Consider the following 21,794-nt stretch of genomic DNA (forward strand, 5'->3'; position numbering starts at 1 on the left):
TTCTGCCTTACATTGCATTGCATTCCTTTTCCCCTCACCCAGATAGAAAGTTTTATGTGCATATTCCATGGATAAGTATTTTTTGATTGCTTATTGTAAGATAAAGATAGATTTCTGACCTCTTAGATGACGTATGTTTTCTGGAGAATGTAAGCTTTAAACAAGATAAATATGAAAAACATATAGCTAATACTAAGGTGAATAAAGGGAGGGGCAGAGATATGAAGGGTTGGAGGAGAGTGACATTTTAGATAGATTGGTCAGGAATGACCTTACCAAGAAAGTTATTTTGAAAAAAGCATTTACAAAAAATGAGGGGAGAATGTACTCAGCAAGTGCAAAGGCCCTGAGGAAGGAGCATGCTTGGCTTTTGTGTGTGTGTGTGTGATGGGGGATTATCGTATATGTTACATAAAAACATAAAATAGACCCTTTTAGACATTGTGTATTCAATTCGGTGGCATTTCCATTCACAGTGTTGTGCAACCATCAGCACTATTTCCAGTTTTTCATTTTTCATCACCACAAAGAGAGACTCTATTCATTAAGAAATAGTTCCCTACTTTCCCCCTCTTACCAGCCCCTGGTAACCTCTGATATTTCTGTTTCTTTGAATTTGCCTATTCTAGATATATCATGTAAGGAATCATACTGCGTTTTTCCTTCTGTGTTTGTCTTTTATACCGGGCACAGTGTTTATAGGTTCACCCCTGTTGCAGGTATCAGAATTTTATCCCTTTTTTGTGGTTGAATAGTACTTCATTTTACCAGATTTTGTTTATCAGTTGATGGCATTTGGAGTTTTTTTCGACTTCTGGCTATTGTGAAGAATGCTGCTGTTAACACTGCTGTATAAATATCTGTTTGAGTCCTTGTTCTTAATTCTTTTGAATGTATATTGTATACCTAGGCATAGAAATTCTGGGTTATATGATAATTCTGTGTTTACCTGAGGAACTGCCATACTCTGCCTCAGTGGCTGTACCATTTTACATTCCTACGAGCAATGTAGGAGGGCCTCAGTTTCTCCATTCTCCTCAACACTTGTTCTCTTATTTTATTTTATAGCATCTCTAGTAGGTATGAAATGATACCTCTTTGTGATTTTGAGTTGCATTTCCTTAATGACTGATGTTTAATATCTTTTCATATGTTTATTGGCCATTCCTTTAAGTTGAGTTGTCTTTATAGTATTGATATTTAGTTGTAGGAATTCTTTGTAGAGTATTGAAACTTTATTAGATATGATTTGCAGATGTTTTCTTCCATTTTGTGAGTTGTCTTCACTCTCTTCATACTGTCCTTTGATGCACAAATTTTCAGTTGTTGTGAAGTTCAGTTTACGTTTGTTTATTTTTGTCACTTATGCCTTTATTTAAGAAATCACTGCCAAAACCAAAGTCATGAAGATTTGCCTCCATATTTTCTTCTCCGAGCGTTATAGTTTTAGCTTTTAAATTAGCATCTTTGATCTATTTGAATGGATTTTTGTATATATGGTATAAAGTAAGGGTTTAGCTTCATTCTTTTGCAGTTGGCTCTTAAGTTTTTGCAGCATTAGTTGTGGAAGAGATCGTTATTCCCCACTGAATGGTCTTGGTAGCCTTGTCAAAAAATCAGTTGATCATAGATGTGAGGGTTTATTCCTGGGCTCTCAGGTCCATCCCATTGGTCTGTTTGTCTGGCCTTATGTCAGTAACACACTGTTTTGATAGTTGTGATTTTGTAGTAAGTTTTGAAATTGAGAAGTGTGAGTTTGTTCTTTCTCAAGTTTGTTTTGGCTATTCTGGTTCCCTTGAAATTCAATATGAATTTGTGCAAAAAATGTCATCGGGATTTTGATAAGAGTTGCATTGAATTTGTAGGTCACTTTGAGTAGTATTGTCATCTTAACATGAAGTCTTCCATTCTTGTCTTTGATTTATTTATATTTCATTATTCACAGATGTTTATGAATTTATTTAGATGTACTTTAATTCCTTTCCTGGTGGCCTCAGACAGTAAAGTGTCCACTTACAATGTGGGAGACCAGGTTCGATCCCTGGGTTGGGAAGATCCCCTGGAGAAGGAAATGGCAACCCACTCCAGTACTCTTGCCTGGAAAAACCCATGGATGGAGAATCCTGGTAGGCTACAGTCCATGGGGTCGCAAAGAGTCAGACACGACTGAGCAACTTCACTTTAATTCCTTTCAGCTATGTTTTGTAGTCTTCAGTGTCCACATCTTACACAATATTAAAAAATATTTAAATATTTAAATGCTTCATCCCTCAGTTCAGTTCAGTTCAGTCCCTCAGTCGTGTCCGACTCTTTGCGACCCCATGAATCACAGCACACCAGGCCTCCTTGTTCATCACCAACTTCTGGAGTTCACTCAAACTCGTGTCCATTGAGTCGGTGATGCCATCCAGCCATCTCATCCTCTGTCGTCCCCTTCTCCTCCTACCCCCAATCCCTCCCAGCTTCAGGGTCTTTTCCAATAAGTCAACTCTTTGCATGAGGTGGCCAAAGTATTGGAGTTTCAGCTTCAGCATCAGTCCTTCCAGTGAACACCCAGGGCTGATCTCCTTCAAAATGCACTGGTTGGATCTCCTTGCAGTCCAAGGGACTCTCAAGAGTCTTCTCCAAGACCACAGTTCAAAAGCATCAATTCTTTGGTGCTCAGCTTTCTTCACAGTCCCACTCTCACATCCATACATGACCACTGGAAAAACCATAGCCTTGACTAGACGGACTTTTGTTGGCAAAGTAATGTCTCTGCTTTTGAATATGCTATCTAGGTTGGTCATAACTTTCCTTCCAAGGAGTAAGTGTCTTTTAATTTCATGGCTGCAGTCACCATCTGCAGTGATTTGGGAGCCCAAAAAAATAAAGTCTGACACTGTTTCCACTGTTTCCCATCTATTTGCCATGAAGTGATGGGACCAGATGCTATGATCTTAGTTTTCTGAATGTTGAGCTTTAAACCAACTTTTTCACTCTCCTCTTTTACTTTCATCTAGAGGCTTTTTAGTTCCTCTTCACTTTCTGTCATAAGGGTGGTGATATCTGCATATCTGAGGTATTGATATTTCTCCCAGAAATCTTGATTCCAGCTTGTGCTTCTTATAGCCCAGCTTGTCTCAGGATGTACTCTGCATATAAGTTAAATAAGCAGGGTGACAATATACAGCCTTGATGTACTCCTTTTCCTATTTGGAACCTGTCTGTTGTTCCATGTCCAGTTCTAACTGTTTTTCTGACCTGCATATAGGTTTCTCAAGAGGCAGGTCAGGTGCTGCCTGATATTCCCATCTCTTTCAGAATTTCCACAGTTTATTGTGATCCACACAGTCAAAAGCTTTGGCATAGGCAATAAAGCAGAAATAGATGTTTTTCTGGAACTCTCTTGCTTTTTCAATGATCCAGCGGATGTTGGCAATTTGATCTCTGGTTCCTCTGCCTTTTCTAAAACCAGCTCGAACATCTGGAAGTTCATAGTTCACGTACTGCTGAAGCCTGGCTTGGAGAATTTTGAGCATTACTTTACTAGCGTGTGAGATGAGTGCAATTGTGCGGTAGTTTGAGCATTCTTTGGCCTTGCCTTTCTTTGGGATTGGAATGAAAACTGACCTTTTCCAGTCCTGTGGCCACTGCTGAGTTTTCCAAATTTGCTGGCATATTGAGAGCAGCACTTTCACAGCATCATCTTTCAGGATTTGAAATAGCTCAACTGGAATTCCATCACCTCCATTAGCTTTGTTCATAGTGATGCTTTCTAAGGCCCACTTGACTTCACATTCCAGGATGTCTGGCTCTAGGTTAGGATCACACCATCATGATTATCTGGGTCGTGAAGCTCTTTTTTGTAAAGTTCTTCTATGTATTCTTGCCACCTCTTCTTAACATCTGCTTCTGTTAGGTTCATACCATTTCTGTGTCCTTAAGTATTTTTAAAAATGCTATTGTAAATGGAATTGTTCTCTTAATTTCTTTTTTGGAATGGTGATTGCTACTTCATAGAAATACAACTGATTTTTCTGCATATAGTTGTATCCTGAAATTTTATTAAATTCATTTATGAACTCTATATGTTTGTTATTTGTATTTTTCTATAAAGTCATGTTATCTGTGAATAGAGATAGTTGTATTTCTTTTTTTCCACTTTGGTTGCCTTTAATTTTTCTTTTCTTTTTTTTCTTCTATTTTGTCTGACTGAATTTTCCAGTACTATGTTGAAAAGAAGTGGTGAAAGTGGGCGTCCTAGTCTAGTCTTGATATTGGGGAAAATGCGTTTCCTAATTTTTTGTAATTTCATATCATCATAAGATTTGAGGTACTTACTATGAAATTCTTAGATCAATTAAAGATGTAGTATAGATTGGTCTATATGCCTATAAACCTTGTTGAAACTCACTAATAAGTAACTTTGAGGCACTACATTAAGACCAAGAGTTCTCAAATGCCAGGGTTCAAAGTATCAGTGATCAGAAGGAACTTTAAGACTTGTCCAGTCAGTTACAATATGCTACTGGGCTCCTTTTCAATATCTCTATTGAGGTCTCGGTTCGTCTGTTAAAAATTGGAATATGTAACTTTAGTAATAAGGAACTCATTATCTTTGCCTTTGGATAACTTTATTTCAAATTCCTTTCTTACACTGAGCCAGAATACTTCCCCCTATAGTTTCCTGGTATCTTATCATTCTAGATCAGCCACTTGGGGTCCTACGGATGGCATGAGTAATAGCGTGGAAAATGAACAATGGGACATGTTAGACAACAAGCAGATTGGTGTGATGAGATTGTGGAGGATGTGGAGAGATGGTGGGATGGTAACTGGAGATGAGAAAAACTTGAAGGGCATATATTTAGCATTAGGGAACAATAAATTTTCATTGGCAACTATATAAAATCTCTGTTTTACAAAACTTGCTCTGGTCACAATGTGCAGGATAGATTTACAGTGGGAGAATATTTGGGGCAGAACTGTTGGTTTTACAGTGCCATTAGCCAAGTAAAGCATGTAGGAGAAAGATTTTAGAAGAATGATTGGTTTTGGATCTCTTTAGTTTATACTTGTGGGCAAGTCCAGGGGGCAGCTGAAAAAATGGTACTGGACATAAAGTTTGAAGTTGTCAGCATATAGATAATAGAGAATGCCTTTACCTGGGGAGGATGTCTAGAATGAGGCGAGTACTGAGAAGAATAATTCTGAGAAGCATGGTTTCAGGTAACTTCACCAGTCTCCTTGTTGTCCTCTGAGTATATCCCATTTTGTCTGTGTTCTTCTTTAGTCAAGCTTGAATGCTATACCCAGGTTTGGTGTTACTAGCGTAAGTGAATACTACGTTTTGTTTATCCAGCATCCTCTTTGTTGTTGGACATCTAGGCTGTATTCAGTCTTTTGCTGGAACAAGTAATAAATACCTGCATCTGCCATTTCACTCATACATGAACATATTTATAGAATAAATCATTAGAAGAGAATTTGTTCAGTCAAAGGGTATGTGCACTTGAAATATTTTAATACTCTTTTTAAAAAAATTTATTTTGGCTGTGCTGCGTCTTCGTTGCTTTGTGTAGGCTTTCTCTAGTTGTGTGGGTAGAGGCGGCTACTCTTCACTGTGGTGCTTGGGCTCCTCATTGTGGTGGTCTCTCTTGTTGCAGAGCACAGGCTCTAGGCACACGGGCATAATCGCAGCTCATGGGCTCTAGAGTGCGAGCTCAGTAGTTGCGGCACATGGGCTTAGGTGCCCCGAAGCATGTGGGATCTTCCTGGAACAGGGATTGAACCTCTGCCCCCTCCATTGGCAGGTGGATTCCCATCCATGGCACCACTGGGGAAGGGAAGTCCTGCCCTTGAAATATTTATGGATATTAATAAATTTCTCTCCTTAGAGGTTTTACCATTTTAGCTTTCACAGCGTATGAGAATTTTTTTTAAGTTCATTAATATGTTATTAAACTTTGGAATTGTTGTGAATCTGATAGGTGAAAGATGGTATATAAGTGTAGTTCTAATTGACATTCTCTTATTTCAAATAAGAATATGAATTTACTGTTGGTATCCTTTGTCCATTTTTCGAATAGGCCATTAGTATTTTATAGGAAATCTTGATATATTTAAAAATAAGCACCTCAGAGAATTCCCTGGTGTTTCAGTGGTTAAGACTCTGCTTCCACTGCAGTGGGTCCAGGTTCCATCCTTGGTCGGCTTGTGAGCTCAGCTCAGCCTTAAAGAAAGATGAGCACTTCATCAGTAAATGAGTTGCAGATGAGTTTGCTAATTTTCTTTTATAATCTGATTTGTGATTTTTTTTTTTTTTTTTTTTTTTTGCCACACATCTTGCAGGATGTTAGTTCCCCAAGCAGGTATTGAACCTGCACACTTGGCAATGAAAGCCACTGGACAACCAGGAAATTCCCTAATTTATGAATCTTTTCATAAAACTTTATGAAAAATTTATGTAATCTAATTGGTGATTCTTTAATGACATCTATATTTTGTTCCATAAATAGAAAATAAGGTACCCTGTCCATGTTTTCTTCTGGTATTTTCATGGCATTTCATTTCTGAAATTTTTTATCTTTGATCCATTTGTAATTTATCTTGGTTTGAGAACAAGCTATGGATCTAACTTTTTTTCAGGTAGCCATCCAATTGTCTTATTTATTTTATAGTTCATTTCCCCTCAATTTGAGATACTAAATCACTTTCTATTGTATCTGTATGGCTTCTCATGTGTTAATACCACAGTGTTTGAAAAATGAAATTTTATAATACTTTACTATTTAGTAGGATTAGTTCTTCTTGGTTGTCCTTCTTTTTCAGATCTTTTCCTGGTTTTGGTTTTTGTCTATTTAGAAACACCTTGTCTGCCTCTTGAAAAAACTATTGAAATTTTTATTGAGACCACAGTAATATCAGACATTAGTATAAAGAAAGTTCATATATATATATATGTGCACACACACACACACACACATATACGTATAATAGTATACAGAGAATTTGTATATTTATAGTGTTGAGTTTTCTTTTTTTTTAAATTTTATTTTATTTTTAAACTTTACAATATTGTATTGGTTTTGCCAAATATTGAAATGAATCCGCCACAGGTTTTCATGTGTTCCCCATCCTGAATCCTCCTCCCTCCTCCCTCCCCATACCATCCCTCTGGGTCGTCCTGGTTTTTTTCCTGGTTTTGGTTTTTGTCTATTTAGAAACACCTTGTCTGCCTCTTGAAAAAACTATTGAAATTTTTATTGAGACCACAGTAATATCAGACATTAGTATAAAGAGAGTTCATATATATATATATATGCGCGCACACACACACACACACACATATACGTATAATAGTATACAGAGAATTTGTATATTTATAGTGTTGAGTTTTCTTTTTTTTTTAATTTTATTTTATTTTTAAACTTTACAATATTGTATTGGTTTTGCCAAATATTGAAATGAATCCGCCACGGGTGTACATGTGTTCCCCATCCTGAACCCTCCTCCCTCCTCCCTCCCCATACCATCCCTCTGGGTCGTCCCAGTGCACCAGCCCCAAGCATCCAGTATCATGCATCGAACCTGGACTGGCGACTCGTTCCATATATGGTATTATACGTATTTCAATGCCATTCTCCCAAATCATCCCACCCTCTCCCTCTCCCACAGAGTCCAAAAGACTGTTCTATAGCATTTTATATAAAGAGTGTGAATTAATTATCAGCATTTAAAAATCAGGGAATTTCCCAAATAAGTCTGGATGAATTTCCAGCTCCTCTTTACAGCTTAGAAACAACAATTAACTGAAACTGACTGGTGGCTTCCCCTTTGTTCTTTTTAGCTAGCCATAGTTCTCTTCTGGCCAGCTTCTGTCATTATGTCAGCCGCCTGGCCTCTGTAGAATTTGCAGCCTGAATATTCTTGTAGAGTTGGTCATCTGCACTGAAAACAGAACTCCAGGATTAAAAAGTATTAGATTTGACCCATTGCTCCATTCTCTTGAGATTGTTTTGTATCTTGGTTCTGTTAACTATTGTAATTAAGGCTGCCTTGCAACGTAAAATCACCTTGTTAAGCAAAGTTTCTATACTTTGGTTTAAGCTGACTCACAGACAAGCTGATGATAGGCCTTCTATGATACACTATTGGAAAATTAATTAGTACTACTTAAGTGTGGTTTCACCTAGTAACTAGTATATTATCACATAAATTTACTAGTATTAGGCTAGTAAACGTCACATTCTGTACTATCTGTCATATCCTTAATAGCACTATAGAAACCCTAAGGGAATTAGTAATATGTGGCCAGTAGTTGAAGGTTTATCCCTTTAACACTAAACCTTTTATTTTAACCATTTGAGATAAAAATTTTCACATTTCAGTAAGCTGGAATATTTTGCAGATAGCTTTGAAAAGTTTTAAAGGGAGACATAAATCTTCAAGAATTTGAAGGTTTGTCACAATTAGATTTATTTTATAACAATCTCAGAGTAAATCCCTAGGAAGGCAGGAGGAAATTTGACTTGAAGAAGTTTTGAACAGGTATTCAAGCATAGTCTGAATGCCTTAACAAGAGTTTGTTTCTAGACATCAGCAGACCTTTTTTTCTTTAAACAAAGAAATGGCAAACTCCAGTTTGCCAGCTTTTTATTTTGCCAAATAAGAATATTCTCTCTTTTTTAATTTTAAAAGATCTAATTGGCTTTATTAAATGATTCATGAATTGGGCAGCATCCCATCTGGCAAATAGAGAGGAATTCCCAGGAAAAATCTTTAAAATGACTAATATCATTATCATCTTATTCTTTGAAATATTGGTCACTGTCATTAGTAGAGGTGCTATTTGCTATCTAACAGTAACTTCAAATAGTAGTAGCTACTGTAAAAATGTTCATCAAGTGTTAAGCCAGAGAAGAAATTTTAATCAGTGAAATAGTTCCCTATTGCCTCCAGGATAAAGTCCAGATTTCTTAACAGGGCTAGTAAAAGGCCTGGATATCTGACCTCTGCTTGCTTCTCACCATCTCTCTATTTGGCTAGTAGCATGTTCTGGCCACATTATGCTATCAGGTAGTTCCCAAAATGTCCTGTCCTGCCTCACCTCTGGGCACTTCTTTAGTGTTTCCTCTGTGCTCTTGCCAATTTTAGGTACCATGCAAGAGAGTGAGGGAATTGTAAAAGACTTGTTCTCTACATGAACAGGGATTACTGCTTGCTGGTAGAGTCAGTATTTTATCTTATACATTTGAAGCAGATAGGACTATAGTTAATAGTTTGTATAGTTATTTTTGTTCTTTTGTTTTTTACAGATGAAAGCAGAAAGTATGTGATCTTCTCAGGGTCATACAACTAGATGGTGGTAGAGCCAGGACTCAGGTCTATGTTTGTTTGTTTGAAGTATCATGTTCTTTCTAATTTCTTTGTAGTCATTCACTGATTTAGTTAAAATATATCACATGCCTACCATGCTAGACAACATATTAATAATGATACAAAGGTTATAAAGGTGTTCCTTTTTCCCAAGGGTAGAGAGTCTATTGGAGAAAAAAGGTAATATATTATTATAATGAAAAATTATTTATTGTGTGCACAGGTTACTAAACCAGGGTTGAGTAGGCAGAGGCCTTCCATAGGAGGTGAATCCTAAATGGAATTTTCTGCAGGTACAAGTATGAAATATCTGTAAGTAGCTCATAAGCAAAGTAAAAATTGTGTTGTTTAGTCATTAAGTTGTGTTCGACTCTTTTACAACCCCATAGACAGAGCCTGCCAGGCTCCTCTGTCCATGGGATTTCCCAGCCAAGAATACTGGAATGGGTTGCCATTTCCTTCTCCAGGGGATTTTTTCAACCCAGAGGTCTAACCCACATCTCCTGCACTGCAGGCGGGTTCTCTACTGCTGAGCCACCAGAGAAGCCCAAAGTAAAAATGAATGCAGCACAAATTTAATACTGTATAAAAATGCTATGGACATGACTATAATAGAGGACTGAATAATTTGGTAGGGATCAATGATTATACTAAGTTGGAAAAACTATTAATATGTAGAACTTACTGGGAAGACATTCATTTAATAGAAAAATATTTAGAGACTTATTTAGAGAATATAGAAATGTTTTAGAGAAAAAGCAACTGTTAGACACTGAGGAAAGTAAATTTACCAGTGAAGTAAGTTTATATATATGTGTGCATATGTATAAATTGTGTTACAGAACACATATTTAGAGGCTTTATTTTTTATTCTTATGGCCCAGCTCTTTATGCCTTTCCTGATCTTTTCTGTACATAATTAATTACCGTCTAATATATGCTGCTGTAATATAGTGCTTTGTATCTCTGCTAAGATGTATATCGTATTTTTTTGTGTTTTCTTCCCCTCTAGAATTTTTAAAGGCAGGGATTCTATCCTATTGATTTTTGAATCCATTTTATATGATCATCATGTTTGGCATCAGATAATTGTAGAAACGAAGATAGATAAGTAATTTAATTTTGATTCTGAATACTTGCTTTAACTTTAAAATTCTGTGCCCCAAATGTCTTTTTTTTTTTTTTTAATTTTATTTTATTTTTAAACTTTACAAAATTGTATTAGTTATGCCAAATATCATAATGAATCCACCACAGGTAATGTACTTAATGATAAGGTCCCCTACAGTGTCGCTCCAACTTGTATTTCTACGTCTATTTTCCAGTTTTCTCCTTTTGTATACTCTAAAATGGTCATACTATGCCTAAATATATACTTCCTTCCTTCCTTCCATTTCTTTATTCCTGAATCCTTTGCCTGGCCCGTCCTTACAATCCCTTTATAAGATCCCTTCAAATGCTAATTGTTCTAAGAAGCTTTTCCTAAATACCTTGCCAACTGTGCTCTCTCTTCTCTTAATAATCACCTTATACATAAACTTGTGCTTGCTTCTCGTAGGCCATGTTTACCATATTTTATTCGGTATATAATGTGCTCTTCTTGTGCCATTACTCCTTATCTCCCCCATTTAGATTCTGAACTTCCTGAGGGTAGTGGCTTTTGTAGTTTCTAAAGAGTTGCTTTGGATGTAATGGACAGTCCATAATATTTGCTTAATTAAATAGAAAGTTAAAATTGGACTGATGTGATCTTTTTATGAATTTGTAAGATAGTACATTTATTAGAATGAAATAAGATGATAGATCTTAAAGAGGAACTTAATTGAGCATTGTGTCGGTTGTAGAATGAAGTGTTTAAATCAGAAAAGGTGACTTTTTTTTTAGATTTTATGGGCACTTTTTTCTAGTTTATCTTTAGTTTCTATTTTTATAACTAACATTGACTACTTACGTGTGTCTTGTCACATACGAAATGTATATCTTCTTAGATATAAGGTGTCCATTTTCCTCATTGGATGTTCCTCCTCTGAATGTACTTTAATAAAAGCACAAGTATTGTATTATCTTGGTAATGTATTATATTGGCATTTACTTGTCTGTATCTCCTCTCAGAGGCCAGTTATTCATCATCCTAGTGCCTGGAAGTTACTTCTCAATAAGTATTTGTTAGAAGAGTAAGCAGCAAAATTGTTTTCTTATTTAAAACTTCTCATATTTTCAATAAGCTTTGGGTTACATAAAGGTAGAAAATACTTTGCTATAGTATAATCGATCATAATGTACAAAATTCAAAGACTACCATTTCCTTCCTAATTGAAATATTACATCATAAGCAAATTTCCAGAACAGTGTTCTAAAAAACCTTTAATTATTTCTTAAGAATAAAACGGATATACAAGCCTATAGTACATAGTATAAATTTGGAAATGTTTACTGTTATCACAATAATTGGGAATGTATGAACTAATGTCATATGCTTCAGGTAATTTACTTTCAATCAATTGGGCAGCAGTTTTTATAGTTCTGAACTCTTGAAGTAATAGATTCTGTATATTCAAGAAATTATTTTAATCAATTCTAAGATGCATATTTTTTCTCCTTTTAATATCTCTGAAATTAGGATGTGTCTCAGTCACTGTCTGCCTGGTGGCTGTAAACTTAGTCATAGCTATTTATGTAGCCATCACTTCAGTTGGGCTGTGTACATTGGTACTATACATGTTTAATTATTTTAAAGGTCTCAAAAGATATACAGTTATTCGGCTTTTAAACAAAAAGTTATTGATTTTGCAGAGAGGCACAGAGTAGCAGAGCATGAATTTAATATTCAGTTCAGTTGCTCAGTCGTGTCTGACTCTTTGGAACCCCATGGACTGCAGTACGCCAGGCCTCCCTGTCCATCACCAACTCCCAGAGTTTACTCAAACTCATGTCCATTGAGTCAGTGATGTCATCCAACCATCGCATCCTCTGTCGCCCCCTTCTCCTCCTGCCTTCAATCTTTCCCAGCATCAGGGTCTTTTCAAATGAGTCAGTTCTTCGCATCAAGTGGCCAAAGTATTGGAGTTTCAGCTTCAGCATCAGTCCTTCCAATGAATATTCATTATTGAAATTCATTATTCATATATTCATTAGTGAAACAGATATTTGTTGTTGAAGAAATGACAGCAATTCTACATTTTTTTACAGAGCAACAATCAGGTGTTTTATGGACCAAAAAGAGTACTTCTTGGAAGAAGAAATTGTCAAATCCTTCAGAATAAGTCTACTTCTAAAAATGTTTTTTAAAAGCTACAGATAGATTATAAAATAAAGATTCAAAGTGATATAATGTCATAATTTATTTCTTCATGTTATATCAACTAATGATGTACCTTATATTTGACAGCATACTGGATTTCGTAACTTCTGTTGTATTTCTTCTTTTTCCCCTCTCGGTAAATGATCATACATCCATTAAAAAAATATAGGACATTGCTTTCTCTGATTAACGGGTTAGGTATACATAGATGTTCCCTTGTCTAGTGTCTATAGCGGAACATAAGATATGTTCCAGAGAATTGATTTAACCTACTTTTTTCTTTCTTTTTCTTTTTTTTGCATAATGCTATGTTCAGATTAGAGCACATAGCCCTCTGTCCATTTAGTCTCATAGTTATAAAATCTGGAAAAATAATTTCTCTTTTTCTGTATTTTACTTTTTCGAAAATTATGTATTTGTTAAAGTACTTGTATACCATTGTGATTGATAAGTCCATTTCCAGGTAAAATTAATGTAAATTTACATAGTTTTTCCTTCTCAGAAAATTTTCAAAAGTATTTTTTCATTTAAATTGTGAGCAGACATTCTCTTTAGGAAATTTATATTTTCTAATACGAACCTCCCAAAATAGAAGCTCTGGAAAAGTTTTTTAGACATTTGCTAGTTTTTGAATAAACTAATATGTAGAGGAGCAAGAATCTTCATTTGGGTTCTGTATACAAGACAATGAGGGCAGAACTCTAAATTACCTTTGTTGAAAAGGTTTGGGATAAATAATACAAGCCTGAAACAAAATTGGCAAGTAACCTATTAGATCCTTTCCACACGTAAATTCTACGTATGTTATGTGATGTGTCTGTGTATAAATGCTGCCATTTTTTTTCTCTTGCGATTATCATAAGACTAATTTATTGCTTAGCTTAAGCTACTGTTTGTTTTTGCCTCAGCTTGATTATCAGTACATTTTATTTTGCACAGTTTGGTAAATATAATAAGCAATAGGTATATTCCAAATGATTTAATGGTGGGAGACTTAGGGGTAGAGTAATGAATATAGCTGTTAACAAAAAGGTGCTTGGTTTTGCTACATGGATGTCTGTATACTTGGCTCTCAGGAGGCTGATCTTCCATGGTAGCTGAACAAGAGAACCATGGTAGCAATATGATACAGCATCTCCAACATACCACATGTCTGTGTTGTCTATCAGCTGACCAGATGGTGAACTTTTATCTCATTTAGGGCCAGCTATCATGACTTCATACAATTGCTCTTCTTGCTGTAATTTCATGTGTACCCTATAAAATAGTAGCTTTATCTACTCCAGAGGTATAGAGCAAAAGATCACAACATACTTGCTAATCTGAGAAGATCTGTTGTCAGTTACCTTCAGTTCAGTCGCTCAGTCCTGCCCGACTCTTTGCGACCCCATGAATCGCAGCACGCCAGGCCTCCCTGTCCATCACCAACTCCCGGAGTTCACCCAGACTCAGTCCATCGAGTCAGTGATGCCATCCAGCCATCTCATCCTCTGTTGTCCCCTTCTCCTCCTGCCCCCAATCCCTCCCAGCATCAGAGTCTTTTCCAGTGAGTCAACTCTTCGCATGAGGTGGCCAAAGTATTGGAGCTTCAACTTTAGCATCATTCCTTCCAAAGAACTCCCAGGGCTGATCTCCTTCAGAATGGACTGGTTGGATCTCCTTGCAGTCCAAGGGACTCTCAAGAGTCTTCTCCAAGACCACAGTTCAAAAGCATCAATTCTTCAGCGCTCAGCCTTCTTCACAGTCCAACTCTCACATCCATACATGACCACAGGAAAAACCATAGCCTTGACTAGACGAACTTTTGTTGGCCAAGTAATGTCTCTGCTTTTGAATATGCTATCTAGGTTGGTCATAACTTTCCTTCCAAGGAGTAAGCATCTTTTAATTTTATGGCTGCAGTCACCATCTGCAGTGATTTTGGAGCCCAAAAAAATAAAGTCTGACACTGTTTCCACTGTTTCCCCATCTATTTCCCATGAAGTGATGGGATCAGATGCCATGATCTTCGTTTTCTGAATGTTGAGCTTTAAGCCAACTTTTTCACTCTCCACTTTCACTTTCATCAAGAGGCTTTTGAGTTCCTCTTCACTTTCTGCCATAAGGGTGGTGTCATCTGCATATCTGAGGTTATTGATATTTTTCCCGGCAATCTTGATTCCAGCTTGTGCTTCTTCCAGCCCAGCGTTTCTCATGATGTACTCTGCATATAAGTTAAATAAGCAGGGTGACAGTATACAGCCTTGACGTACTCCTTTTCCTATTTGGAACCAGTCTGTTGTTCCATGTCCAGTTCTAACTGTTGCTTCCTGACCTGCATATAGATTTCTCAAAAGGCAGATCAGGTGGTCTGGTATTCCCATCTCTTTCAGAATTTCCACAGTTTATTGTGATCCACACAGTCAAAGGCTTTGGCATAGTCAATAAAGCAGAAATAGATGTTTTTCTGGAACTCTCTTGCTTTTTCGATGATCCAGCGGATGTTGGCAATTTGATCTCTGGTTCCTCTGCCTTTTCTAAAACCAGCTTGAATATCTGGAAGTTCACGGTTCACATATTGCTGAAGCCTGGCTTGGAGAATTTTGAGCATTACTTTACTAGCGTGTGAGATGAGTGCAATTGTGCGGTAGTTTGAGCATTCTTTGGCCTTGCCTTTCTTTGGGATTGGAATGAAAACTGACCTTTTCCAGTCCTGTGGCCACTGCTGAGTTTTCCAAATTTGCTGGCATATTGAGTGCAGCACTTTCACAGCATCATCTTTCAGGATTTGAAAGAGCTCAACTGGAAATCCATCACCTCCACTAGCTTTGTTCGTAGTGATGCTTTCTAAGGCCCACTTGACTTCACATTCCAGGATTTCTGGCTCTAGGTCAGTGATCACACCATCGTGATTATCTGGGTTGTGAAGATCTTTTTTGTACAGTTCTTCTGTGTATTCTTGCCATCTCTTCTTAATATTTTCTGCTTCTGTTAGGTCCATACCATTTCTGTCCTTTATCGAGCCCATCTTTGCATGAAATGTCCCCTTGGTATCTCTAATTTTCTTGAAGAGATCTCTAGTCTTTCCCATTCTGTTGTTTTCCTCTATTTCTTTGCATTGATCGCTGAAAAAGGCTTTCTTATCTCTTCTTCCTGTTCTTTGGAACTCTGCATTCAGATGCTTATATCTTTCCTTTGCTACTTTGCTTTTCGCTTCTCTTCTTTTCACAGCTATTTGTAAGGTCTCCCCAGACAGCCATTTTGCTTTTTTGCATTTCTTTTCCATGGGGATGGTCTTGATTCCTGTCTCCTGTACAATGTCACGAACCTCATTCCATAGTTCATCAGGCACTCTATCTATCAGATCTAGTCCCTTAAATCTATTTCTCACTTCCACTGTATAATCATAAGGGATTTGATTTAAGTCATACCCGTATGGTCTAGTGGTTTTCTCTACTTTCTTCAATTTAAGTCTGAATTTGGCAATAAGGAGTTCATGATCTGAGCCACAGTCAGCTCCCAGTCTTGTTTTTGCTGACTGTATAGAGCTTCTCCATCTATGGCTGCAAAGCATATAATCAATCTGATTTCGGTGTTGACCATCTGGTGATGTCCATGTGTAGAGTCTTCTCTTGTGTTGTTGGAAGAGGGTGTTTGTTATGGCCAGTGCATTTTCTTGGCAAAACTCTATTAGTCTTTGCCTTGCTTCATTCCATATTCCAAGGCCAAATTTGCCTGTTACTCCAGGTGTTTCTTGACTTCCTACTTTTGCATTCCAGTCCCCTGTAATGAAAAGGACATCTTTTTTGGGTGTTAGTTCTACCTTAGCACAACATAACTTTCAAGTGTAATACATAAATATTTTGTACATGCTAGAGCTGTTGGGGAGTGATGGCCATTTCATGGTATGGGAGAGTCTGACATTCCATTCTCAAGTTTGCTTTACATTCTGTCATTATAATAATGACAGAATGCATATATATACATAGTCATGTCCCTTGTAGCAGCAACTTTTTCCCTGTTGGGAATATCACTGAGCTATTTGCAATGAATTACTGTACCAAAACATACTATACACTGAGATTGTATGTTTTTTAAATCATATATAAACTTTGTTTGTAAAACTTTAATGAATATTCATTATTAAACTTTGCCCTTGTTCTTATTTCCTAGGATTCTGACACTTCATGACATGTCATTATCCAGAGCAATAATGAACATTGACCTGTTACGGATTAGTTGATGACCTTTGGAAATGATCCAATAATATCTACTACAGAGAAACTGAATGTACTCCATTTGGAGTGAACAGCCCTGATTATTATTGAAGTTTTCAAGATGACAGATCCCATGATGGACTTTTTTGATGATGCCAATCTGTTTGGTGAGACCTTAGAAGGTTTGCCAGATGATGCATTTGTACAACCAGGACCTGTTTCACTGGTTGATGAATTGAACTTGGGTGCAGAATTTGAACCTTTGCACATAGACTCACTGAATCATGTTCAAGGTACTCCAACACATCAGAAGATGACTGATTATGAACAGTTAAATCAGTTTGATTCAATTAAATTTCACCAAGTTAGTCAGTCTTTTGGCAGCCCAGCTGAACATGTGTTATCGCCACACTCTCAGTTTAATTGTTCTCCAATCCACCCCCAGAACCAGCCCAATGGTTTGTTTCCAGATGTAGCAGATGGCAGTCCTATGTGGGGCCATCAGACAGCTACTAGCATTTCAAATCAAAATGGGTCTCCTTTTCACCAACCAGGACATTCTCACTCTATGCATCAAACTAAGAGCTTTGTGGCACACCATGACTTTGCCTTATTTCAGGCCAATGAACAACAAACACAGTGCACTTCACTACGCTCACAACAAAACAGAAATAATCTTAACCCAGGGCAAAATTCTCTTAGTCAGTCTAAAACTTTTATGGATGTTAATGTTTCTGGTCCACACAGAGTCAGTGTTAACCATCCACCACAAATGAATAATGCATCTACTTCACAACAGTCCCTTTCGATGCAGCAATTTTCCCAAACATCAAACCCTTCAGTACACTTCCTCAAGTGTAGCAGTCACCAAGAAGGTAATTTTAATGGACCTTCTCCAAATATGACTTCATGTTCTGTCAGTAATTCACAGCAGTTTTCTTCACATTATTCCTTTTCCAGTAATCATGTGTCACCAAATAGTCTTCTTCAACCCTCTGCAGTTCTTGCACCTAATCATACAAATCAGACTTTATCTGATTTTACTGGGAGTAATTCCTTTTCACCTCATAGGGGAATCAAGCAAGAATCGACTCAGCATATGCTAAATCCTAATACATCACTGAATTCAAATAACTTCCAGATGTTGCATTCATCACATCCTCAGGGTAATTACAATTCAAAATTATCTCCTGTGCACATGAACTTCCCAGATCCTGTTGACTCAGGAACTCAAATGGGCCATTTCAGTGATCATGTAGAAACTAATGGCTTTTCATCTTTGGAAGAGAATTTACTTCATCAAGTGGAATCTCAAACTGAGCCATTCACAGGACTTGACCCAGAAGACCTCCTTCAAGAAGGTCTCCTTCCCCAGTTTGATGAGTCAGCATTTGGGCAAGATAATTCAAGTCATGTTTTAGATCATGACCTTGATCGGCAATTTACTTCACATCTTGTAACACGGCCTTCTGATATGGTTCAAACTCAGTTGCACAATCAGGCTCGGAGTTGGCATTCATCACTTTCTAATCATCAGCATTTACATGATAGAACTCGCCTGTGTTTACAGCGACAGGTATGTAACTCTTATTTTGGTTTGGGGTAGTGTGGGGGTTTTACTCACTGAGTTTATTTCACATGAGACATACTCAGAATTTCTCAAACTCAATAATTCTGTCAGGTGAATGTGCATATTTTGACGTAGATTTATATTGTTTCAATAGTCTTATATGTGAAAGTCCTTCATTGATTTGCTCAAAGCAATAAACTTCTATTATTTAGATTTTTTAAAAATATATATCTTTTATAAGATATTAAGATATCTTTTGTAACTTTCAGTTATGATTGCCCTTGACAGAAAGATTTATTATCAAAACCAAAAAATAACCATAATTAAAAGAAAAACAATAGATTGGGAATGTTTTATTGCCAATATAATGGACATAGAATTAATATTCCTATAAAAATAATTTGATAATTTGATGAGATCTCATTAGTTGATAATTAAATAAAATGTAAAAGCTGAAATTCACAAAAGTCAGTAAACGACATTCAGAATGATATGCAACTTTAGTAATAATTCAGTTGCAGTGTGGTTAATTTTTATCTATTAGAAAAATTTTTTTAATTTGATGCTTAATATTGGCAAATTTATGGTGAAATTGGAGTTCACATAGCTTTGTAATTGATACAGATATTTTGGAAAGCAATTTGGTGGCATGTGGCATATTTGAGTATAAAAACTTTATTACAGTAACCCAAATATGGCAAAAGTAATATACCCAAAGATATTTCTCTTGCTATATCTAAGAGGGAGAATTGGAAACAGCATAATTTATTTTCATATCTAGATTGGATGAACTGTTGTAGGCATTAAAAAGACTTTGAAGACTGATAATATGTTAATAATGGTGGAAAAGCATAATTCAAAATTAAGATCCCAGTAAAGTGGTTAAGAGTACAGGCTCTGGTACCACACTACTTGGGTTAGAATCTTGGCTCATGTTACTTATTAGGTGTTAATAATTTCGGTGCATCTCATTTGCTTCATCTTTAAATATGGGATAATAATAGGGCTTTGATAAGAATGAATCGAGTTACAATATGTAAAGTGCTTAAAACTGTGTCTGGCATATAATACATGCTTAGCATATAATAAGCACTTAACAAATGCTTTTATAACTATACTTTTTTCATAGCAGTTTGGAAATATACTTATGAAAAATACTAAAAGGAAATAGGTTATTTTAGGGTAGCACAATTGCTTTTCTTGCCTTCGTTTTTTTATAGTTTTTGTCATATGAATGTATTACTTTAAAATTCTTTTGGTATATTTAAGGTAGTATTTTATCAGCTTTCTGAAAGTTTGCTGTTAAAGATTTATAAAATTGCTTTAATACGTTGCTAACTGTGAGATTTGGTAGACAATGAAATATAGCATGGTTCTTGAAATTAAGTTTTACAGACCATTTTTTTATTTCAAAACTTTGAAGTGTCTGAAAAGGATAAAATCTTTATCTTTTGCTTTGTGGGTCATGATGTTTTTGGTACAGCATTTGAATTATCTAAATAGATTTAAGATATTTAAAAGCAACTTGTAAATTCTCTTTCTTCCTATCTTTTTGTTGCCTAAATATAATATTATGATTTTGCTCCCTCTACTGGAAGAGGGTCAAGCATCTTGGACCTTGGGGAAAAACTACTGATCAAACCCAGGATCATCTATTCACTTTTTATGTATATTTCTGACTAGTTTGACTAATTAATTTGTCCAGCATATAATTGAAGTTATTAAATCTGAAATTTATTAACTTATTTCCTTATTTTTCTAAGGATTTTTTTAAAATTCATGTTTTCCTAAACATGTTCTACTGACTTTAAAAAGAAGACTCTTCTTCTATAGATTTGAAATGAATGGAGAATAATTATAAATATCTAAAATAGTCCCCAATACTAATATTTAGATATTAGTACTAAATCTAATACTAATACTCAACCTTAATGCTATCTGAGAGAAATTCTTTTCACACCAGTCCATCAGCCTTTAATAAATCATCTCATCTTCACTGATACATTCATAAGGCTTTATTTAAATCTACTCATCTTGTTTCAGCGTTTGTTTCATTTTGCTAACTTCTTATTCTTTTTGTTACATGTTTAAAAACTGATAAAGGGCAAATGTTTTTGAATACTTACCTGATTTACTGAACGTCTGTTCTCAAGTTTCCTATTATTTCTTTGTGTTAAGACTTAGAGTTGTGAGTTTCTGATTGTGGGGGTGGAGAGAAGAGATGGATTGGTAGAGAAGATAAGAGATTATAATATGGTTAATAGGGATTGGATATAGATTTTATATGTATAGAATTATGTCAGATATCCCAATATGTGAAATTAAACTATTCAGTATGTTTAATTTATGATAAATTTTGGCAGAGCATATGTAAGTCTTTTATCAGAATTTTTTGGCATTTTCTGAACGATAATGGTTACTACATAGCCAAAATGTTGTATTATTACAGTTGGAACCAAGTTCTATGAAAATAAATTTTTTCTTAGGTTTTTTTTTTTTTAAGTCCCTCGCTTAAATGCAATAATTTCATTTCAGACTAAATTAGCATTCTTAATTATGTGTATAGAAGTTAACAGATTAAAAACTAAGAAAGTGGCATAATTTTTGTTTTATTAGAATTTTTAAAAGGACACATATTGTTATAGCCAAAACAAGATATAAATCAATCTATCGTTGGAAAACTCATGGGTGGCACTCTATAATTTTAGAAAGCTTCACTGAGAATATTAAGTATGTAAAGAATATCTGTAAGCCTTGTGTTTTCTTATTCCCCAATTGAGGTGAAGTATTTGTGGATATAATTTCAAAATCCTAGAATCTGTGTCAGTCATTAAAAACAGTGAATATTGCTGAGAAAATTTCTTTTATAATTGACTGTAGAATTTTACCATTTAAAAAAGAGAAAAGAAAAAAAGTGAGGTGCTACAGGAAGCATTTGTAAATACAAAACATAATAGAGAAAATACTAACTTATTTTCATCTCTGGTTGTTAGAGCAGAGGAATATTGAGAGAGTAATACCATAAAATTTTCCTAGCTCTTTTATGATAAATACTGCTCTTTAGTGACACAGAATCTTTCATTTTTGTCTTATTATTTGTTAAGTGGGAACACTGTATGGAGCACTGTGTGATCTTTCAATGTTTGTAAATTAAATTTACTGTAAAAGTTCTATAGCAGTGAAAGATATGTGGGATAGCTAAAATAGCTATCAGCATAGGAAATAGAATTTTAGGATGTATATAATTGTACATAATTCCTTGCTGGCTTTTGTATTCTGATGAATTTATAACTTTATTTACTACCTTGAATTTTTTTTTTTTTTAATTTTCCCTGAAGGTAGGGAAACCTGCCTTTTTATAAGCTTT

General features: G+C 35.7%; 1 protein-coding gene across 8 annotated transcripts in view; it reads left to right on the plus strand.

Moving 5' to 3' along the window:
* The window catches only part of CHD9 (chromodomain helicase DNA binding protein 9), a 226,957-nt gene that overhangs the window by 76,806 nt on the left and 128,357 nt on the right, over positions 1-21,794 (plus strand). For all 8 annotated transcript variants that reach the window (XM_006076474.4, XM_025268656.3, XM_025268665.3 and 5 more), the window contains exon 2: positions 16,814-18,433. In XM_006076474.4, the coding sequence (XP_006076536.4) occupies positions 16,979-18,433 (1,455 nt within the window). In that variant the 5' untranslated portion in view covers positions 16,814-16,978. The remainder of the gene's footprint in view (positions 1-16,813; positions 18,434-21,794) is intronic.

The sequence above is a fragment of the Bubalus bubalis genome, chromosome 18, assembly GCF_019923935.1.
Source record: "Bubalus bubalis isolate 160015118507 breed Murrah chromosome 18, NDDB_SH_1, whole genome shotgun sequence".
NCBI lineage: Eukaryota > Metazoa > Chordata > Mammalia > Artiodactyla > Bovidae > Bubalus > Bubalus bubalis.